The 24382-nt window shown below is 44.5% G+C and overlaps 1 protein-coding gene across 4 annotated transcripts in view; it reads right to left on the minus strand.

The window, feature by feature from the left end:
* Positions 1-24382, minus strand: part of LOC115202333 (zeta-sarcoglycan) — a 329855-nt gene that overhangs the window by 188299 nt on the left and 117174 nt on the right. The window contains exon 1 of one of the 4 annotated variants that reach the window (XM_029766419.1): positions 15548-15667. The exons of the other annotated variants lie outside the window; for them this stretch is intronic. Within the exon in view, the coding sequence (XP_029622279.1) occupies positions 15548-15565 (18 nt within the window). The 5' untranslated portion in view covers positions 15566-15667. Of the gene's footprint in view, positions 1-15547; positions 15668-24382 lie in introns of those variants that run through there. 4 annotated transcript variants of the gene reach the window in all.

A 24382-nucleotide genomic window follows, 5' to 3' on the forward strand; every position in this document is an offset into this window, starting at 1 on the left:
ATTGCACATCAAATGGGCCCAGAGATACGAATACCAATAAGGCCTGCATGGTGACAGTGTGTGTGTGTGTGTGTGTGTGTGTGTGTGTGTGTGTGTGTGTGTGTGTGTGTGTGTGTGTGTGTGTGTGTGTGTGTGTGTGTGTTATGTGTGTGTGTGCGGCCTCAAAGAGTAGAGGTAACATAGTAAATGTAAATCTTTGATGTGTATGATATGTTAGGATGTTATGTTGGTGTGATTACATAAGACAGAAGGTTCATTAAGGCAAAAACAAAGGAGTGTGGTTGGTCAGGGTGGATGTGTGGGCGTGTAACGAAGGAGGGTGATTGTCAGGGTGGATGGGTGGTCGTGAAATGAAGGAGGGGGGTTGTCAGGGTGGATGGGTGGGCGTGTAACGAAGGAGAGTGGTTGTCAGGGTGGATGGGTGGGCGTGTAATGAAGGAGGGTGGTTGTCAGGGTGGATGGGTGGTCGTGAAATGAAGGAGGGGGGTTGTCAGGGTGGATGGGTGGGCGTGTAATGAAGGAGGGGGGTTGTCAGGGTGGATGGGTGGGCGTGTAATGAAGGAGGGTGGTTGTCAGGGTGGATGGGTGGGCGTGTAATGAAGGAGGGTGGTTGTCAGGGTGGATGGGTGGGCGTGTACTGAAGGAGAGGGGTTGTCAGGGTGGATGGGTGGGCGTGTAATGAAGGAGGGGGGTTGTCAGGGTGGATGGGTGGGCGTGTAATGAAGGAGGGTGGTTGTCAGGGTGGATGGGTGGGCGTGTACTGAAGGAGAGGGGTTGTCAGGGTGGATGGGTGGGCGTGTAATGAAGGAGGGGGGTTGTCAGGGTGGATGGGTGGGCGTGTAATGAAGGAGAGTGGTTGTCAGGGTGGATGGGTGGGCGTGTAATGAAGGAGGGGGTTGTCAGGGTGGATGGGTGGGCGTGGCATGAAGGAGGGGGGTTGTCAGGGTGGATGGGTGGGCGTGGCATGAAGGAGGGGGGTTGTCAGGGTGGATGGGTGGGCGTGACATGAAGGAGGGGGGTTGTCAGGGTGGATGGGTGGATGGGTGGGTGTGTAATGAAGGAGGGGGGTTGTCAGGGTGGATGGGTGGGCGTGTACTGAAGGAGAGGGGTTGTCAGGGTGGATGGGTGGGCGTGTACTGAAGGAGGGGGGTTGTCAGGGTGGATGGGTGGGCGTGTAATGAAGGAGGGGGGTTGTCAGGGTGGATGGGTGGGCGTGTAATGAAGGAGAGTGGTTGTCAGGGTGGATGGGTGGGCGTGTAATGAAGGAGGGGGGTGGATGGGTGGGCGTGTAATGAAGGAGGGGGGTTGTCAGGGTGGATGGGTGGGCGTGGCATGAAGGAGGGGGGTTGTCAGGGTGGATGGGTGGGCGTGACATGAAGGAGGGGGGTTGTCAGGGTGGATGGGTGGATGGGTGGGTGTGTAATGAAGGAGGGGGGTTGTCAGGGTGGATGGGTGGGTGTGTAATGAAGGAGGGTGGTTGTCAGGGTGGATGGGTGGGCGTGTAATGAAGGAGGGTGGTTGTCAGGGTGGATGGGTGGGCGTGTAACACAAACGTCTAACAACCCAAAGGTTGCGTTTTCAAATCACAACTTTAGCATTTTAGCTAATTAGAAACTTTGCGACCACTTACTACTTTAAAGCAACTACTTAGCATGTTAGATAACCCTTCCCCTAAACCTAACCATTACCTAATCCCTAACCTAACTCAAACCCTTAACCCTAATGGTAGGCCCTAATTGTAAAAAAGAATTTGTTCTTAACTGACTTGCCTAGTTAAATAAAGGGGAAATAAAAATAAATAAAATACAAATGTTAAACCTAACCTTAACCCCTAACTCCAAGCCTTGCTAACATTAGCCACAACAAATTGGAATTCATAACACATTATACGTATTACAAATTGGTAACATTTTGTACAAAATGGATGATGGACATCCACAAATGAATACATACAGTACCATAAATCTACAACTGGTTGGCGTGTGCGTGCGTGCATGCCGGTATGTGTGTGTATCTGGGTGAGTTTACTTGTGTGTGTGCATGCATGCAGAGAAACTACATCAACCTATTTGTGTGTGTGTGTGTGTGTGTGTGTGTGTGTGTTTTTGCTTGTGCATCTGCCAGCCTCTTTCACCCCCAGCCAACAGCCCATCAGGGGCCTTTTTTCCTGCCCCTGTCCCCCCTGGTGTCTGCCATGGGTGGGTGGCATCTGAGTCCCCTTGGCCCCGACCCCGGTGTATCTGGTGTCTGGCTACGTGCCAAATGGCACCATATTCCCTACATAGTGCACTACTTTTGATGGCGTCTGGTCAAAAGTAGTAAACTAAATAGGGAATAGGGTGCCCTTTGAGACGCAGCCTTTGTCCCTGGTCACTGGGAGTTCATCACTGATTAATGGCTGTGACAGTGCGTGGGCCCGCTGGTGGTGGCAGCCCAAGAGGACCGGGCACACCGTGGGTCCCTTAGCACCTGTCATGTCAGCAGATGCAAATAGGCCTTAATGGCCTGGTGGCCTGGTGGAGCTGATTGCCTGGTTTAAAAACCCTGGGAGCTAGTAGGGAACCAATCGGAACATTCATCTAGGAGCTATGAATCGCTTTGGGTCTCGTTCTCTCTCTGGGTCTCTCTCTCTCTGGGTCTCTCTCTCTAGGTCTCTCCCGCTCTCTCTCTGGGTCTCTCTCTCTCTCTGGGTCTCTCTCTCTCTCTGGGTCTCTACCTCTCTCTGGGTCTCTCCCTCTCTCTGGGTCTCTCCCTCTCTCTGGGTCTCTCCCTCTCTCTGGTTCTCTCCCCCTCTGGGTCTCTCACTCTCTCTCTGGGTCTCTCACGATCTCTCCCTCTCTCTCTCTGGGTCTCTCCCCTTCTGGGTCTCTCACTCTCTCTCTGGGTCTCTCACTCTCTCTCTGGGTCTCTCACTCTCTCTCTGGGTCTCTCTCTCTCTCTCTGGGTCTCTCACTCTCTCTCTAGGTCTCTCACTCTCTCTCTGGGTCTCTCTCTCTCTCTGGATGACAACGTAAGGATATCGGTTTCCAACATTAGGGCTGTCTCCCTCTCTCACGTAAATATATCTGGATTGATTTATTTTGAATCCATATTCAACTCTCACACAGACACAGACACACAGACAGAGACACACACACAGAGACACACACACAGAGACACACACACACAGAGACACACACACACACACACACACACACACACACACACACACACACACACACACACACACACACACACACACACACACACCACACACACACACACACACAGACGACACCTTCATCTCTCCAGGTCTGTGACCCATAAGGCTATAACATCAATATCCTGACGATGGCACAGCTGTGGAGTTTTAAGGCCCCTTTCTTATGCAACAGACCTCAGCTGTGTGTCCATGATAACCCATCAACATGGACAATACTTTCGCCTCCCTGCTTACAGTAGATGTCCCTTGTAGTAGACATATCTACCTCAATGGGACTCACATAGATATAGTAACTATATAAAGAACACATATTCATGTCCAGTATATTCACAAAGGGAAAATTCAGAGCCACAACCTTCATTTAGTATTCTGCCAGCACACTTACTCAAAGTTGTGATCCCAACATTTGGGCTTCAGTTATATTCTTGTTTGCCTGTATTTAAAAAGACATTCCTGCATTTAAAAGGACATCCCTGTATTTAAAAGGAGCAAACATGAAGCGGGTATTTCTGCCTACAAGGGTCCAGCCAGAAGCAATAGCAGAAAGAGTCCTACTGCAGGACAGTTGCTCTTTCATGGTGGATTACTGTAAACATTTTTAAAGACGAAGAAGAGAAAGAAGAAGAAGAAGCACTTTCTCCTGACTGGGGTTATAATTTTATTAAACATGTACAAACGTGGGATGAATATAAATCGGTTTGCGGGGAGAGATGGTTCTTCAGAGCCAAAAGAGTTCTGTAAACAAACTGTGCTTGAATGTTCGTGTTCTCACCACAGCTACCATGACTAAACAGAGGAAGAGAAGCACCAACCCAGCGTGAACGTGCTTCCAAAATGGTCTCCCTTGTACCCATGTTGTGTACACACACACACAAACATTTTATTGCCAAAATAAATTGTTACTGCACTCAAAAACAAAGGGTGTGTGAATACGTGTGTGCTTGTGTGTGTGTGTGTGTGTGTGTGTGTGTGTGTGTGTGTGTGTGTGTGTGTGTGTGTGTGTGTGTGTGTGTGTGTGTGTGTGTGTGTGTGTGTGTGTGTTCAAACGTCTGTGTGCTTGTGTGTGTGTGTTCAAACGTCTGTGTGCTTGTGTGTGTTTAAGTGTGTCTGTGTGTTTGTGTTGCTAAGCGAGGTCAAAAGAGCTGTTGATTCTACAGAACACCATCACTCTTCTAGGCACTACACTAACAGATCCCTGCATTACTCAAACCTTTCTACCACATCTCCAGCTCATGGCTTATTCCCATCTAATGAAGCAACACCCTGCACATGGTGCATAACGCATGATACTATGCTTCATTTAACTCTATTTACACGATGTGTTAAAGAGGAGTGCCCCACCATCACCCTTAATCATGATGTATGGAGTTAATACAGCCTTCTCTACATGTTAATATACTGTTAACCATATGTTAATACAGGCTTCTCTACATGTTAATATACTGTTAACCATATGTTAATACAGCCTTCTCTACATGTTAATATACTGTTAACCATATGTTAATACAGGCTTCTCTACATGTTAATATACTGTTAACCATATGTTAATACAGGCTTCTCTACATGTTAATATACTGTTAACCATATGTTAATACAGCCTTCTCTACATGTTAATATACTGTTAACCATATGTTAATACAGCCTTCTCTACATGTTAATATACTGTTAACCATATGTTAATACAGCCTTCTCTACATGTTAATATACTGTTAACCATATGTTAATACAGGCTTCTCTACATGTTAATATACTGTTAACCATATGTTAATACAGGCTTCTCTACATGTTAATATACTGTTAACCATATGTTAATACAGCCTTCTCTACATGTTAATATACTGTTAACCATATGTTAATACAGCCTTCTCTACATGTTAATATACTGATAACCATATGTTAATACAGCCTTCTCTACATGTTAATATACTGTTAACCATTGGCGAAAATCTGATATCAACTTTGGAGGGGACAATTACATGAAATTTTCTCAAGAGCAATTCCTGAGGGGGACACCAAAAGTAGTGCTGTAACACATAGCCTACATGGTAATATGGTAAAGAAATAAGTTGTTTGCCGTACTCCTAACTACCGGTACCCAAAACTACACAACTAATCACAAGAGCAATACCATTGCCTTTAACAAATCTTAGTTCAGTCACCAGTTTAAGTTGAGAGTGGGGGTATCCATGGCATTTTCCAATTATGTTCCTATTTTACAAGTCAAAAAAATGGAGAACCTTTCATAATGTTGCATTAACAAAGACTCAACAAACTTACCTGAGACTCCCTGTCTCTGCCAGTCTGTCCCTGCATATCTGTCCCCAACTCTGCTGTCTGTGTGCCATCTGTTGCCTGCTCTGCCTAATGACATCATTGTGAAACATTTCCATTAGAATTTCATTTCTTTCTTATGAACATTTTATCAACTAGTCTTTGAGATATTAGGCTACTAGGGTTCTTACTATGCGTTTTGGTGTATTGAAAAATACTCTGATGTCCGTCTTTTATTTTTCTGCCATTTTTCTACCTGGCTGGCTGGCTGGCTACACACACAGTGTGTAGGTTATTTACGGTAGGAGATGGGCTTCTATCATCTTCAATCATTCTATTTGGGCTTCGATCTAAAAGGTAGCTAGCAAATGTGAAACGGATTAAAATGACAAGAGTTGACAGCTGTATGAGTTCACCATTTACACAACATATGCTGCAACCTTTTGTAATTTTAATAGTTTGTTTCATATTGGCTGGCTTCCAACAATAGCTGAATTTGCAAAGCTAGCGAGCACCAATTCAGTTTCAGTGGTGTTTGCTATAATCTTTGCTACCCGGGTTAAATAAAGGTGAAATAAAATAAATAAATAAAAGTTCCCTTGCGACAATTTAGCTTTTGCAACGAGACCATTAAATATATTTAAGACAATGGTAGAAGAGAGTGCAGTTCTGTTCAGTTTGGATTTCAGTTTATCGCTAACCTTATCACAGGGACTTTGAAGCACTAACTTACATCATCTGCATGCTGATTCCATCTTTGACGACGCCACATAAATGGAATAGGTACTAGCTAGCTTAATAGTTAATATTTGCGCGCTAGCTCTGCATATTCAGCGAGTGTGTGTGCGCGATTGACTGGATTAACCTCACGTCAGTTACATAGCAAGCTAAGGAACTGGCAGTGGATCAAACCGTTGTGAGGAAAAGGGTGGGGGGGTTGCAATCTTTTGAAACTTAGCAACGCGCTATTAAGTGTCTATAATCAGCACAATTGCTTTCATTGCGTATTATTAATATTATTTAAATTACATAGTTATGTTTCAGTGATATATTGGGGGGGGGCAAATCATATTTTTCCCAGGATGGGGAGGTCGTGTCCCCCCCGTCCCCCCCGGGATTTCCGCCCCTGCTGTTAACCATATGTTAATACAGCCTTCTCCATATGTTAATATAGTGTAACCATATGTTAATACATCCTTCTCCATCTGTTAATATAGTGTTAACCATATGTTAATACAGCCTTCTCCATATGTTAATATAGTGTTAACCATATGTTAATACAGCCTTCTCTGTATGTAAATATAGTGTAACCTGCCATCATCACAGTGTCTTTATGAATTAGAAGCAGAAGTTCTGCAAGGTATAGCTTCTGTGCTTCCGAAATGACAACTGAGGACTCCACATCCTACCCCAGAGGAGGGGACAGGACGAGGTGTGGGGGTTTGTCTGGGGTGATGGGGGTGAATGTGTGTGTAAGTGTGCCTGTTCTTGCACTGTTTGTGTGTGAGTGTGTATGTGTGCGTGCCTGTGTTCGTGCCTGTGTGTGTGTGCAGTTATCTGTGCGTGTAAACATGTGCAAGAACAAAAAAACACGAAAATACACCAACAACAAAAGAAAGACCAGCTTGCACTTGGAAATCCGGCATTAGTACGAACGCCAACTCGCAGAATCTCTTTCTCTCTTCCTCTGAAAGGAGGGGGGGGGGATGTTTGGCAGGGACAAAATAATGTATACAATATGTATACAATTTGTATACAATAAATAATGTGTTTATCGCACCGTTTCTATGGTAATTGCACAATCACCATAGAAACGGTGTAATAATAATGTGTAAGTAATAATATTAACAATAAACATGATCTCTATTCCCTTAATGGCTGATTAACACACACACACACACACACACACACACACACACACACACACACACACACACACACACACTACTGTGTATTTATGAATAAGGACGAGGCTGGGAGATGACAAGGCTTCTACATCACAGGCTGAATAATTCAATTCGGATGGAAAACAATGGCATTAGCACTATTGATAATGACCCTCCGGTGCCAAGCATGCTTAGAGTCCTTCTCTCTCTCTCTCTCTCTCTCTCTTTCTATCTCTCAGTCTCTCTCTCAGTCTATCACTCTCTTTCTGTCTCTCTCTCTGTCTCTCTCTTTCTATCTCTCAGTCTCTCTCTCAGTCTATCACTCTCTTTCTGTCTCTCTCTCTGTCTCTCTCTGTCTCTCAGTCTCTCTCTCTTCTGTCTCTCTCTCAGTCTATCACTCTCTTTCTGTCTCTCTCTCTGTTTCTCTCTCTTTCTCTCTGTCTCTCTCTCTTTCTGTCTCTCAGTCTCTCTCTCTTCTGTCTCTCTCTCAGTCTATCACTCTCTTTCTGTCTCTCTCTCTGTTTCTCTCTCTTTCTCTCTCAGTCTCTCTCTCTTTCTGTCTCTCTCTCTCTGTCTCTCTCTCTCTCTCTCTTTCTGTCTCTCTCTCAGTCTCTTTCTGTCTCTCTCTCTCTGTCTCTCTCTTTCTGTCTCTCAGTCTCTCTCTCTCTTCTGTCTCTCTCTCAGTCTATCACTCTCTTTCTGTCTCTCTCTCTGTCTCTCTCTCTTTCTCTCTCAGTCTCTCTCTCTTTCTGTCTCTCTCTCTCTGTCTCTCTCTCTCTTTCTGTCTCTCAGTCTCTCTCTCTTCTGTCTCTCTCTCAGTCTATCACTCTCTTTCTGTCTCTCTCTCTGTTTCTCTCTCTTTCTCTCTGTCTCTCTCTCTTTCTGTCTCTCTCTCGCTGTCTCTCTCTCTCTTTCTGTCTCTCTCTCAGTCTCTCTCTTTCTGTCTCTCTCTCTCTGTCTCTCTCTCTCTTTCTGTCTCTCTCTCAGTCTCTCTCTTTCTGTCTCTCTCAGTCTCTCTCTCTCTTTCTGTCTCTCTCTCAGTCTCTCTCTCTCTTTCTGTCTCTCTCAGTCTATCTCTTTTCTGTCTCTCAGTCTCTCTCTTTCTGTCTCTCTCTCTCTCTTTCTCTCTCTCTGTCTCTTTTTCTGTCTCTCTCTCTTTCAGTCTCTCAGTCTATCTCTCTCAGTCTATCGCTCTCTTTCTCATTATCATGAATGTTGATACCGTACCCTCACTAAGTTATCGACCTATGCATTCATTCATCCATACATCCATTCATCCATTTATTCATTCATCCATCCATCCGTCCATGTATTTATCCATTCCTCCCTAAATCATCCACCCATTCCTTTCACCAGGTATTTCGTCCGCACTGATGTATCGCTCAGAGGGGTAGAAATTGGAACTTACTCTCAAATGTTTTCCAACCAGGTAAGAACCGTTTCTATGGACCCTCTCAGTGTTCCTAGTACAACACCTCCTCTATGCTTCACCTAGTCAGAGAAAGGGGCTTTATGATAATTCTGTTCAAAGTGGCCCTTTGTGTTTCTGGTTAGCATATATATTGGATGTTGCCGCATTGCTGGTTGCAGTCTCTAACGGTATTAGCACTTTGAGTGTGTGTGTGTGAGAGTGATGTGACATTCCCCATCTGTGCGTCGACGGGACGGTGCGCTTCCTGTACAATCAACGTTATATTTTCACATTTCAGTCATTTAGCAGACACTCTTATCCAGAGTGACTTATAGTAGTGAGTGGATACATATTTTTACTTTTTCGTACTGGTCCCCCTGAGGGAATTAAACCCACAACCCTGACGTTGCAAGCACCATGCTCTACCAACTGAGCCACACAGGAACGCTGGGCCTAAATTATTTAGGTGTGTGCTGGAAAAGTGTGTGTGTGTGTGTGTGTGTGTGTGTGTGTGTGTGTGTGTGTGTGTGTGTGTGTGTGTGTGTGTGTGTGTGTGTGTATGTGTGTAACAAGAAACACCTAGATGAACCATGGCTACATTGCATTAAATGATGCTTCAACATGAGACAAACTACTCATCCCCTTACTCCTTCACCAGTCAAGGCTGCTGAACTACTACAGCAGTACAGCTTGTACCATCAGGGTACGTAACTCCAGACACACAGATCTGTTCAGAAGATCTGCTATGGCATCTGAGAGAAGACCATAGGGAATGGTGTACATCTTCAACTTACAGAGAGAGAGAGAGAGCTATTCACTTCAAAACCCCAAGCACTGGGCAGTAATGTGCACCGATAATGTCGATAACGATCATTATATTGATCATTTAGGAGCCCGAATAGGTCATATTGTATATTTGCATGTTTCCAATTCATGATGCATTTCTGTTGTATGTGTGTTTGCCATTAATCCCCTGTCAAGTGTGTGTTCCCCCTCTACAGGCCAATGGAGAATACAGTTAAAAGGCAGACTTGCTCCAAGGCCTACTGGGAGTGACTGGAATAGCAGCACACACTATTTTGACCATACAAGACCTGTCACGTCCTGACCAGTAAAGAGGTTATTGTGGTTTGGTCAGGACGTGACAGGGGGTGTTTGTTTTATGTGGTTCGGGGTTTGTTGGGACATGTGTTTATGTAGAGGGGTGTTTGTTTAGAGTGTTCCGGGGTTTTGGTTAATGTTCTGTTAGTATATTTCTATGTTCTAGTCTAGTCTTTCTATTTCTATGTTTAGTTGATGGGGTTGACCTTCAATTGGAAGCAGCTGCTCTTCATTGCTTCTAATTGAAGGTCTTATTTAAGAGGGGTGTTTTTGTCATGGGATTTGTGGGAAGTTGTTTTTGCACTGCTGTGTTTAGCCTGTAATACTGTTCGTTCGGTTTCTTGTTTTGTTTATTTAGTGTTCAATAAAAGTTTAAAATGAGCACTCAACCCGCTGCGCCTTGGTCCACTTCATAGGACGGCCGTTACAAGACCATGTTTACAATACTGTTTGTTTCTTTAGTTTAATGATCACAATTTGTTTTGGTAGAATTCTAGAGCGACGAATAAATGTATTATTATTTTTCAACTTGAATCAAACTCTGGACATTGGATTTGTATGCGTCAAGTGTGGCTAAAGGATTAGAATGGAAATTGTATTGCGACAACTATATTGGACAATTTAGCCACTCGGTATGATCTATTGATGGAAGCTGTAACACGTACTGTATGTTAGATGCATACACGCTCTGCACCAAACATATCTCAGAGGAAGTGCCGCCATCTTGCCCGAAAGCCACAGTTCTCAAACCAACTGTGTTTCTCCCAAGTGTCTAATTTCCGGTGATTGAGACGAGAGACAATTTCATTATCTGTGCACAGTTATTGTAATCAGAGGACCGTTAGGAGCCATCGTGGTACCCTCCACCCTGCTCACCCTCCTCCGTACCCCCCTGTAACCAGGTGATTAATGGTCTGGCTCGCTCTGTTGTTAATGAAACCAGGACTTAATCAGCACCCCTCCTCCCCCGACAACAACAAGGAATACAGATGCACCATGGATAGATTCTAAACGCAGGTGTGTCCTTCCAAACATATTCTGCCATATCACAAATGTGCAGCTCACTGGAACAGGGTAATGATCTCACCCTCTGCTGAACACACCTCAATCTCCTCCTCCAACCCTGCCTCCCTTTGTCTTTCTCCCTCCGTCTCTCTCTCTCTCTCTCTTTCTCTGCATTTCTCCGTCTCTCTTTCTCACACTCTCTGTATTTATATGCCTCCCTTTCTCTCTTTCTCTTTCCCCGCTCTTTTTTTTTACAACCATGACACCAATAATATTGGGAGTATTCATAATCACTACTATTTTTGTTCACTAAATAACAAATCGAGCAGGTGATGTACTGCAGTATCTTATAGTATCTGTTGTAGTCAGGAGATGTACTGTAGTATCTTATAGTATCTGTAGTAGACAGGTGATGTACTGTAGTATCTTATAGTATCTGTTGTAGTCAGGAGATGTACTGTAGTATCTTATAGTATCTGTTGTAGTCAGGTGATGTACTGCAGTATCTTATAGTATCTGTTGTAGTCAGGAGATGTACTGTAGTATCTTATAGTATCTGTAGTAGTCAGGTGATGTACTGTAGTATCTTATAGTATCTGTTGTAGTCAGGAGATGTACTGTAGTATATTATAGTATCTGTAGTAGACAGGTGATGTACTGTAGTATATTATAGTATCTGTTGTAGTCAGGAGATGTACTGTAGTATCTTATAGTATCTGTAGTAGTCAGGTGATGTACTGTAGTATCTTATAGTATCTGTAGTAGACAGGTGATGTACTGTAGTATATTATAGTATCTGTAGTAGACAGGTGATGTACTGTAGTATATTATAGTATCTGTAGTAGTCAGGTGATGTACTGTAGTATCTTATAGTATCTGTAGTAGACAGGTGATGTACTGTAGTATATTATAGTCTCTGTAGTAGACAGGTGATGTACTGTAGTATATTATAGTATATGTAGTAGTCAGGTGATGTACTGTAGTATATTATAGTATATGTAGTAGTCAGGTGATGTACTGTAGTATATTATAGTCTCTGTAGTAGACAGGTGATGTACTGTAGTATATTATAGTATCTGTAGTAGACAGGTGATGTACTGTAGTATATTATAGTATATGTAGTAGTCAGGTGATGTACTGTAGTATATTATAGTATCTGTAGTAGACAGGTGATATACTGTAGTATATTATAGTATCTGTAGTAGACAGGTGATGTACTGTAGTATATTATAGTATCTGTAGTAGACAGGTGATATACTGTAGTATATTATAGTATCTGTAGTAGACAGGTGATATACTGTAGTATATTATAGTATCTGTAGTAGACAGGTGATGTACTGTAGTATATTATAGTATCTGTAGTAGACAGGTGATATACTGTAGTATATTATAGTATCTGTAGTAGACAGGTGATATACTGTAGTATATTATAGTATCTGTAGTAGACAGGTGATGTACTGTAGTATATTATAGTATATGTAGCAGTCAGGTGGTGTACTGTAGTATATTATAGTATCTGTAGTAGACAGGTGATGTACTGTAGTATATTATAGTATCTGTAGTAGACAGGTGATGTACTGTAGTATATTATAGTATCTGTAGTAGACAAGTGATGTACTGTAGTATATTATAGTATCTGTAGTAGACAGAGTACTGTAGAATGGTAAAACCGGGGTGGTCGGTGCATTATAACATGAGACTACTGAACGTGTGTGTTTTCTACAGAGAGAGAGAACACATCATTCCATCACCATCCTGTCTCTGCTCTCCAATCCAACACTAGAGATCTCCCAGTCAGGCAGGGTATAGAATCCGTACACACTCAGACAGAGACCTAGCTGTTTATAACACTAGAGATCTCCCAGTCAGGCAGGGTATAGAATCCGTACACACTCAGACAGAGACCTAGCTGTTTATAACACTAGAGATCTCCCAGTCAGGCAGGGTATAGAATCCGTACACACTCAGACAGAGACCTAGCTGTTTATAACACTAGAGATCTCCCAGTCAGGCAGGGTATAGAATCCGTACACACTCAGACAGAGACCTAACTGTTTATAACACTAGAGATCTCCCAGTCAGGCAGGGTATAGAATCCGTACACACTCAGACAGAGACCTAGCTGTTTATAACACTAGAGATCTCCCAGTCAGGCAGGGTATAGAATCCGTACACACTCAGACAGAGACCTAACTGTTTATAACACTAGAGATCTCCCAGTCAGGCAGGGTATAGAATCCGTACACACTCAGACAGAGACCTAGCTGTTTATAACACTAGAGATCTCCCAGTCAGGCAGGGTATAGAATCCGTACACACTCAGACAGAGACCTAGCTGTTTATAACACTAGAGATCTCCCAGTCAGGCAGGGTATAGAATCCGTACACACTCAGACAGAGACCTAGCTGTTTATAACACTAGCTCATTTGCTAGACAATCTGTGTCAATTGATGTGGTATGATGTTTACCCCCAGGTCAGCTATGTATCGAAAGCACCAACACTAGTCCGATGGCATTGTGATTCAGAAGTGGTGTGATGAAGTGGAAACAAGCTAGCCTGGTCCCAGATCTGTTTGTGCCGTCTTGTCAACTCCGATGGTCATTGTCAAACAGATCTGGGACCAGGCTAGAAACAAGCAGTGTGGCTACAAGACCCAAACAACACTGTCAATCGAATTCTACTTTTCCTTTTAGTGAGCGAGTGTCAGTCGAGTGAGAGAAAGAGAATAAGTGAGGGAACGAGGGAATGTACCGTGTCACAGAAGTGTTAATGAACCCCATTGTTTTAACGTCTCTCTCGCTCTACAATGTCGCTTGGTTGACTTTACACACCCTGCTTACATGACTAACATTGTCTGACATTTGCTGTACCAATAGCCTAGTGGTTCCACAGTGGGGTTTCTTACCTTTTCTTCAGACGTCTCTCTCTCTCTCTCTCCATGTGCCTGGATGCATGTGTGTACATACGTTTTTGTGTGTGCCCTCGCTTGTGTGCGTGGGTGTAGGCCTGACTTAACACTCGCCAAGGCAGGTCAGTCTCGGCTTCTATTTAGAATGCTTCTGTTGCCATGGGTACCTCTCCCCTCCCTGCCTCCTCTCTCTCTCCTCTCTTCCCTCCCTCTCTCTCCAACTCACCGGTTCTAATTTCTATGGCAACCCACAGTTCCCATAGCTGACTGAGCTCATGACTTCCTTCTGATGCAGAGTGTTTTAAATGCAGCCTCCAGCCTAGCGGAGACTTAACTCCTAAACTGCAGCGAGAAATACACACTGAGACAGGGTCAGATCTTACTTTCATCCCCCTAGGTTAATGTTAGGATTGAGTTTACGGTAATCTGATCCTAGAGCTGTGGTTAAAAGCCCATTTTAGCATGATCAAAGACAAGGGTCTGCACAACACCACTTCCTTAATGCAGAAACCGAAGAGGATTGTGGGTAGAGGATGAGACAATGGTGTTTGGTTGTCCCCTAACTGCTGTCTCCATGTGTTCAAGACTCAGACAGGAGCAGTCAGTAAATACCTTTCTGCATTCCGGTAGTGTGGGAGCTGACTGTAATCTAGACACTGTAATATAAACACCGGCTGAGAGTAAAATGGAGGTAACCACTGTGTCGCCTTAGGAGTTTCGGTTGAGACGTAAGTCCAATGCCTTGATACTTGGACACGGTGGACACACGCTAACTATTATACACCAGCTTCATGTATCTAGGTGTGTGAAGACTGAGATGGACACCATGCTTACAATCAAACACCCAAAGGAAGACTTAACAATAAGTGACACAAAGGCTTTCCTTTCTCTTCTCTCCCCCGCTCTCCCTTTCTTTCTCTCTCTCTCCCCACTCTCCCTTTCTTTCTCTCTCCCTTTCTAGTCCCTCCCCCACTCTCCCATTCTTTCTCTCCCTTTCCTTCTCTCTCTCCCCTGCTCTCACTTTCCTTCTTTCTCTCTCCCTTTCTTTCTCGCTCTCTCTCCTTTTCTCTCTCCCCGCTCTCCCTTTCTTTCTTTCTCTCTCTCCCTTTGTTTCTCTCTCTCTCCCGCTCTCCCTTCATTTCTCTCTCTCCCTTCATTTCTCTCTGTCCCTTTCTTTCTCTCTCTCCCTTTCTTTCTCTTTCCCCAGCTCTCATTTTCCTTTGTTTCTCTCTCTCCCCGCTCTCCCTTTCTTTCTCTCTCTCCCTTTCTTTCTCTCTCTCCTTTTCTCTCTCCCCGCTCTCCCTGTCTTTCACTCTCTCCCTTTCTTTCTCGCTCTCCCCCGCTCTCCCTTTCCTTTCTCTCTCTCTCCCAGCTCTCCCTTTCTTTATCTCTCTCCCTTCCTTTCTCTCTCTCTCCCCCGCTCTCCCTTTCTCTATATATTTCTCGTTGTCGCTCTCTCTCTCCCACTCTCTTGTTTCTTGTCTCTCTCTCTCTGCAGTGCTGAGTTGCTGCCACTGCATTAATTCCCTCAGCTGCTTTCACTGTTGCCTCTCGTCAGGCCTGCTGGACTAACAGAGACTCCACTGTGACAGCGCTACTCACACACACACACACACACACATTTGAAACACACAGATTTCCCAATATCACCAACAGTAAACCTGTACTCATAGCAGAGGCTCCTCAGGTGTGACACGAGGGGCTGGTATTTAAGCAGCTTGTCAGAAAACACACACACGTGTACAGTAGTAAAGCACCTACCCCAGCGCACTGTTCCATCCATAGTCCCCCTTCACAATCCAAAAGGGTATTTTATAGTGCGATTCAATTGGAACTGGCGTGAATCAAAATCTCTGGCATCTGTGTGCGGGCATTAGTGCTCGTCTAACGATTCCTCTGTCGGAGCGCTTACAGGCGTGTCTCTCTTTGCCGCCAAGCTGCGCCGCTGAAAGCCCCATTTAGGAAGCATATTATAATGGAATGTATAGTGTTTCCCTTTTGAGTGGTGGGAAAACGTGTTGCCGACGTGGCCAAGAAATCTCTGGCATGGAGCGATGCTGTAGCCAGCTCTCCTGCCTCGATCCTCCTCCCCTCTCGTCACTGTCACTTACAGAGCTGTGAGTCTCCATTGGGGCTCTAACCGGCTCTAAACAGGCCCCGTATGTAGGACTGAGGACCCTAGTTTCCCTCTGAGACAAAGGTTTCCCCGGCAACTAACAGCCTAAATGGCGTCTCGGTGGGGTTATCCAGGCAAGGCAACTGCCAACCGTTGGTTGTTAGATATTGACTGTGGAAACCAGCTCTAAGGAAGTAATGGGAGAAGGTACAGTAACAGCTGCTGAGAGAGAGAGAGAGAGAGAGAGAGAGAGAGAGAGAGAGAGAGAGAGAGAGAGAGAGAGAGAGAGAGAGAGAGAGAGAGAGAGAGAGAGAGAGAGAGAGAGAGAGGAGAGAGAGAGAGAGAGAGAGAGAGAGAGAGAGAGAGAGAGAGAGAGAGAGAGAGAGAGAGAGAGAGAGAGAGAGAGAGAGAGAGAGAGAGAGAGAGAGAGAGAGAGAGAGAGAGAGACAGAGAGACAGAGAGACAGAGAGACAGACAGAGATTCTCAGATGTGATCACACACAGGGAGTAAATGTCCTCCTTGTGGTGCCAAACTTTTTGTGCAGTCCATAAAGGTTTTCCCTTTCCAAGTTCAGTTCAGGAACTGATCTGTCATGTATCTGCTGTAACTTTGTCAAAACAGTTCAACCTTAAATCCAATAGACCCATTCTTTTCTCTGACTGTTCCTGCTCTTGTCCTTCAAACTCTTTTATTCACTCTTTCATCCATCCAGCGAACAAACAGATACATTCCTGAAAGACTCAATAGCAAACAGCCTTTTGAAATAAATACAAGTCAAGAGAGGAGAGTCCTATTCTGTAAAGATACAGCAGTAAACAAAAAGAAAATAGTCTAGAGAGGAGGGTTGCAGTGATACTTTGGTTACAGAGCGACAGAGCAACGACAAAGCCACCCTTGGTAATTTGGAAATGAAACTTGAATATGGCAGATAAGTGGGCGAGGGGTTCCTAGAAAGGGAGAGATTTCAAAGCCTGCCCGAGGTTGAGAGCCGTGGGAGAGGAAGACTAGGCTAGAGACAGTCTGCATCCCAAATGGCTCCCTATTCCCTTTATAGTGGACTACCTTTAACAAGGGCCTATAGGGGCCATGCCACTATATAGGGAATAGAGTCCCATTTGGGACGCACTCAGTGTTGATCAAAGTTTGGGAGATAATGGCGTGCCGTGGGTTAGTTTATTTGAGTTAGTTATGAACCTTCAGGGGCCTACAAGGCCTCGGCAAAAACAAAGAGTCCCTCCTCCTCCTCTTTCACTCCTTCACCTTCTTCCTTCACTTCCTGCTGTATGATTAGAGACTTCTGTCACCAGCTCATTATTTTCCTGAGAAGGTCTTTGAGGGTTTTCCTTAGAGGGGGTTGTTCAGAAACACACACGCTTCCACACAAAAATCAACAGACTGGAGTATGTCTCTACGTGTCCTTAGTAAGTCAGTCATGAAGCTACACATCATGTTAAAACTACATTTCGACCGATTAATCGGAATGGCCGATTAATTAGGGCCGATTTCAAGTTTTCATGACAATCGGTAATCGGTATTTTTGGCCACCGATATGCCGTTTTTTTGTGGTTTTTTTACACCTTTATTTAACTAGGCAAGTCAGATTAAGAACACATTCTTATTTTCAATGACGGCCTAGGAACGGGGGTTAACTGCCTTGTTCAGGGGGGGATTCGGGGATTCGTTTTTGCAACCTTCTGGTTACTAGTCCAACGCTCTAACCACCTGCCTTACATTGCACTCCATGAGGAGCCTGCATGGCAGGCTGACTACCTGTTACGCAAGGGCAGCAAGAAGCCAAGGTAAGTTGCTAGCTAGCATTAAACTTATCTTATTAAAAACGATCAATCTTAACATAATCACTAGTTAACTACACATGGTTGATGATATTACTAGTTTATCTAACGTGTCCTGCGTTGCATATAATCAATGCGGTGCCTGTTAATTTCTCATCGAATCACAGCCTACTTCGACAAACGGGTGATGATTTAACAAGCGCATTTGCGAAAAAAGCACTGTCGTTGCACCAATGTACCTAACCATAAACATCAATGCCTTTTTTTTAAATCAATACACAAGTATATATTTTTAAACCTGCATATTTAGTTAATATTGCCTGCTAACATGAAATTGTCTCACTGCTCTTGCGTTCATTGCCTGGCTCGTTGCGAACTAATTTGCCAGAATTTTATGTAATTATGACATACCATTGAAGGTTGTGCAATGTAACAGGAATATTTAGACTTAGGGATGCCACCCGTACGGACCGGTTCCGAATTTCACTGAAAGAAAAAAACGTTTTGTTTCCGGATTCGACCATATTAATGACCTAAGGCTCGTATTTCTGTGTGTTTATTATATTATAATTAAGTCTATGATTTGATAGAGCAGTCTGACAGTGCGGTGGTAGGCAGCAGCAGGCTCGTAAGCATTCATTCAAACAGCACTTTCTTGCGTTTTGCCAGCAGCTCTTCGCAATGCATTGCGCTGTTTATGACTTCAAGCCTGTCAACCCCCGAGATTAGGCTGGTGTAACCGATGTGAAATGGCTAGCTAGTTAGCGGGTGCGCGCTAATAGCGTTTCAAACGTCACTCTCTCTGAGACTTGGAGTAGTTGTTCCCCTTGCTCTGCATGGGTAACGCTGCTTCGAGGATGGCTGTTGTCAATGTGTTCCTGGTTCGAGCCCAGGTAGGAGCGAGGAGAGGGACGGAAGCTATACTGTTACACTGGCAATACTAAAGTGACTATAAGAAAATCCAATAGTCAAAGGTATATGAAATACAAATCGTATAGAGGGAAATAGTCCTATAATTCCTATAATAACTACAACCTAAAACTTCTTACCTGGGAATATTGAAGACTCATGTTAAAAGGAACCACCAGCTTTCATATGTTCTCATGTTCTGAGCAAGGCACTTAAACGTTAGCTTTCTTACATGGCACATAATGCACTTTTACTTTCTTCTCCAACACTTTGTTTTTGCATTATTTAAACCAAATTGAACATGTTTCATTGTTTATTTGAGGCTAAATTGATTGTATTTATGTATTATATTAAGTTAAAATAAGTGTTCATTCAGTATTGTTGTAATTGTCATTATTACAAATAAATAAAATAAATTGGCCGATTAATAGGTATCAGCTTTTTTTGGCCACCCAATAATCGGTATCGGTATCGGCGTTGAAAAATCATAATCGGTCAACCTCTAGTTAAAACGCCGCAAAGCAGGTTGGTTTCTAAGTAATGTGTTTCCACATTACAGCATATTAATTCATATTTTGGTGTTTTATGACACTTCTACTTCTCGAGGCCTTATCAAGGGTTCCAAAGTGTCAGCAACTACAGGGCAAAACAGACCAAAATGAACTTAAAGGTTTAAGATGTTTTTTTACCTTTATTTAACTAAGCAAGTCTGTCACGTCCTGACCAGCAGGTGGAGTAGGTGTTAAGTGTTGGTCAGGGCGTGGCAGAAGAAGTTGGGTTTTCTTTGTTCTGTCTAGGTTGGGTGTTTCTATGTAGAGGTAATCGGGGTGGACTTCCAATTGAAGGCAGCTGTGTGGTGTTGCCTTTGATTGGAAGTCCTATATTAGTTGGGTGTGTTTGTCTGTGTGTTTGTGGGGAATTGTTGTGAGCACTGCTTTGTTTGGGTTAGCCTGCCACACCGTCACATTGTGAGTACCGTTCATTGTTTTGTTTATTGGGGTTTTTTTTCAGTGGATGCTCTACTCCTGTTTTTGAACATTAAAATATGAGTATCCACACTTCCGCTGCGCCTTGGTCCTTCTCTCTCCCGCACGACTTATTCTGTGACAGAATTCCCCACCACCTTCACAGGACCAAGCAGCGGAAGAAGGCTGGCAAGGACTGGGAGACCGAGAGGCAACCCCAATAATTTTTTAGGGGGGGGCACAAGGGCTGTGTGACGGGGCAGGAGCTGCCCGCCAGTCAACAGTCGCCAGAGCTGCCCGCCAGTCAACAGTCGCCAGAGCTGCCCGCCAGTCAACAGTCGTCAGAGCTGCCCGCCAGTCAACAGTCGTCAGAGCTGCCCGCCAGGCAACAGTCGTCAGAGCTGCCCGCCAGTCAACAGTCGTCAGAGCTGCCCGCCAGTCAACAGTCGTCAGAGCTGCCCGCCAGTCAACAGTCGTCAGAGCTGCCCGCCAGTCAACAGTCGTCAGAGCTGCCCGCCAGTCAACAGTCGTCAGAGCTGCCCGCCAGTCAACAGTCGCCAGAGAGGTCAGACTGCGCTGAACTGCCGGAGTGGCCAGACTGCGCTGAACTGCCGGAGTGGCCAGACTGCGCTGAACTGCCGGAGTGGCCAGACTGCGCTGAACTGCCGGAGTGGCCAGACTGCCCTGAACTGCCGGAGTGGCCAGACTGCCCTGAACTGCCGGAGTGGCCAGACTGCCCCGAACTGCCGGAGTGGCCAGACTGCCCAGACTGTCCCGAGTTGCCAGACTGCCCAGACTGCCCCGAGTTGCCAGACTGCCCCGAGTTGCCAGACTGCCCCGAGTTGCCAGACTGCCCCGAGTTGCCAGACTGCCCCGAGTTGCCAGACTGCCCCGAGTTGCCAGACTGCCCCGAGTTGCCAGACTGCCCCGAGTTGCCAGACTGCCCCAAGTTGCCAGACTGCCCCGACTGTCCCGAGCTGCCGGACTGTCCCGGACTGTCCCGAGTTGCCGGACTGCCCGGACTGTCACGAGTTGCCGGACTGCCCGGACTGCCCCGAGCCGCCGGACTGCCTGGAACGGCCAGAACCTGAGCCGCCTCCAACATAGGTGGGTTGGGGAGGGGGGGTGTAGCACAGTGCCGTCGTTGACGGCAGCCACCCTCCCTTCCCTCCCTGTAGTTAGGGGGAAATTTTCGGGTTGTTTTGGGTGTTTTGGGTTTTTTCTTTTGAAGGTGCATTCGGGGTCTGCACCTTTAGGGGGGGGGGTAATGTCACGTCCTGACCAGCAGGTGGAGTAGGTGTTAAGTGTTGGTCAGGGCGTGGCAGAAGAAGTTGGGTTTTCTTTGTTCTGTCTAGGTTGGGTGTTTCTATGTAGAGGTAATTGGGGTAGACTTCCAATTGAAGGCAGCTGTGTGGTGTTGCCTTTGATTGGAAGTCCTATATTAGTTGGGTGTGTTTGTCTGTGTGTTTGTGGGGAATTGTTGTGAGCACTGCTTTGTTTGGTTTAGCCTGCCACACCGTCACATTGTGAGTACCGTTCATTGTTTTGTTTATTGGGTTTTTTTTTTCAGTGGATGCTCTACTCCTGTTTTTGAACATTAAAATATGAGTATCCACACTTCCGCTGCGCCTTGGTCCTTCTCTCTCCCGCACGACTTATTCTGTGACAAAGTCAGTTAAGAACAAATTATTATTTAAAATGGAGGCCTAGGAACAGTGGGTTAACTGCCTTGTTCAGGGGCAGAACGACAGATTTTTACCTTGTCAGCTCAGGGAATCAATCTAGTAACCTTTCGGTTACTGGCCCAACGCTCTAACCACTAGGCTACCTGCCGCCCCTAATTTGACCCCTATACATTTTAAATAGATCGGGCATTACAACCACATACCAGTTAAATTGGTACAGCACTCTCACTAACGGGTACAACAAACATAGCCTCTTAAAAGGCACACCTCAAAATATGTTCATGAGCCAGAAACAACCTACTAGTGGTCAAAAGGTTTTTGGCGCTCCAAATATACATTACGGTACTGTATTCTGTGTGATGGAATTACAGTACCATTCAAAATACTGCAATTATTTTCCCACTAACATTCTCACAGTGAACCATGATTTACAGTATGCTGAAATAAAACATTACACAGTATTTTACTGTTGATAATATCGCAAATTACTGTATAAATTACAGTTTTCCATTTCCTGTAGTAAAGTCACTCAGTACACACACACACACACGCAAGCACACACACACACACACCCCTCCGTAACAGTCCCTGAATGTCAAAGCTTATGACGCACTCAACTCACACCCTGTCACGTCCTGACCATAGAAAGCTTTTATTTTCTATGGTAGAGTAGGTCAGGGCGTGACAGGGTTTTTTCTAGTTTAGATTTTCTATGTTATGTTCTAGTTTTTGTATTTCTATGTTGGGCTTTTTTGGGATGATCTCCAATTACAGCCAGCTGGTCATCGTTGTCTCTAATTGGAGATCATACTTAAGTAGTTGTTTTTCCCACCTGGGTTTGTGGGAGATTGATTTTGAGTAAGTGTATGTTGTAATGCTTCATCACGGTTTGTTGTTTTTGTGCATTCAGTTTATTTGTATGTATTGCATAGTTTCACAGTTTAATAAATAAAATGTGGAATGGTACACACACTGCGCTTTGGTCCACTCCTTCATCATACGACAACCGTGACACACCCCTACCATTTTAATGAACTCCCTTTGATTAGCGCCGTCATATTTGTCAAAACCACTCCAGCGTGAAAACTCCAGGAAAAGTGCAATTCATGAAAGGCGAATTGGGATCATAGGAAGGAATTGATTATTCAGACTTGACTGTGCAATCCTTCACTTCCTATGAGCGGTGCTAGTTATCACGGTTAGGCCAGGGTCTTATGGGTCTAGTGGTTATTAGTTACACATGCTGGACCAGTCTCCCAGCCTCCAATTCCCACAAGGCCTCAGTGCTGCGTAGGCAATGACTGGTGGAGTATGAAGAGTGGACAGGTCCTCATCCCGTTGAGCATATCCCAAATGGCACCCTATTCCCTTTCAGGCGCACTCATTTTGACCAGGGCCCATAGGAGTCTGGTGAAAAGTAGTGCACTATCTGGGGCATAGGGTTCAATTTGGAACGTAGCCGTTCTGTTATGGATGAAGGGAGAGACGATATTGGACGAGAAGTTCAGAGGGGAGTGAGGCGGAGTTGCACACACACACATTTTTTTTTTTAAATATTACCAGACCCCTCTGAAGTTGTAGACTGAATAAACCATAACTTTTTTTTAATATTACGAAGATAGGACTTGAATTTCTTACACTCTCAATTCAAACAAACAAATTAACATCTCAACCACAGGATCTTCTGTAATTCGTCAGACAGACAGACGGACGGACGGCCAGACAGCAATCAGCCGATGACAATGAGGACTGAATGATGTTGAACTCCACTCACATTTTCTTCATGTGAAAATCTGAAAAATCTATTTCCTTTTTCATGTCTTTCATTCTGAAAAGGACTGAGATACCAAATACTGGCTGTCTTTTCACCAAACGTCTTCAAATCAAACCACAGACATATTGTCATCATCCAAAAGACTTCATAAACTATACAGAGAAAAAAAAATAGGCCCTCGATTCTCATCTAATAGACACAATAGTGGTATTTTGCGATGAAAAAACACCATGTGTCCAATCATCATTTCATAAAGCAATGGCAGGAAACTGTGGATGAAGCCATACAATATTATTCTGTGTCATTTCAAAGCTGCTGTACAGAAAAGGTCACGAGAATTCCTTATGCTCTGTTGATGGTTTCTACATCTTACAAAAGCTCTACAATTGTGTGCAAATAGCCCAATGTGATGAATGCCCAGAGTTTCCTGACCGAGTGACCTGAACATGTACACAGGACGACAGGCAGCATAGCGGTTAGAGGGTTGGGCCTGTAACCGAAAGGTGGCTAGTTAGAATCACAGGGCCAACAAGGTGAAAAATCACTCTTCGAGGGAGTCTAAGGGAGTGTTGGAAAAATATATATATATAATTTACATGTGTATTAATACACACTTGTACATGTGTGAGATAGGAGAAGTATAACCACCCACCAAATTATTATTATGTAACCTGAATACGAAAAACTCAGAACCCTTGTCAATATTCCAATGGGATTTCAGAGAAGGATATTACCCATGAAGGCACGGCCTTTTAGCATAAGCCGCCACAGTGGAGAGCCGGGGCTCCCTAGCCAAGAACATAATTGGAAACTCACTCCAATTAGGACACAGAGGGTGTTTGTTTACATCTCAAAGTGCCGTCGGCTTTCTCCCCCTGTCTTGAGAGCCTCAGCCTTCACCCCCTCTCGGCAGTCTACCACACTGTGAGAAATGTACACCCACAGAGACGCATATGTCCACACAAACCCTCGAAACACTGACCCATGCATGCTCGCACACACACACACACACACACACACACACACACACACACACACACACACACACACACACACACACACACACACACACACACAAAACACAGCCTTTGCCTGTGACCAGATGTTAGAATAATTTGTATGTGTTAGGAAAATGACTTAACTGTTCCAGTCTGAAATTATAGAATAGGGTGATATGTTTGAGAATAATGGGAAGATAAAATCAGGATATGGGGAGATCGGTTAGGATTGTAAAACTTTGAGGTTATATCCTTTAGTAGGGATGTAAACAGAGTGAAGTTGTAGAGTCGGTCATGGAAAATCATTGGAGGGTTTCAAACCAAGAGGGTCATAAAGGGGGAGGGGAGGTGAAAA

Source organism: Salmo trutta, chromosome 11 (assembly GCF_901001165.1).
Source record: "Salmo trutta chromosome 11, fSalTru1.1, whole genome shotgun sequence".
Classification (NCBI taxonomy): Eukaryota; Metazoa; Chordata; class Actinopteri; order Salmoniformes; family Salmonidae; genus Salmo; species Salmo trutta.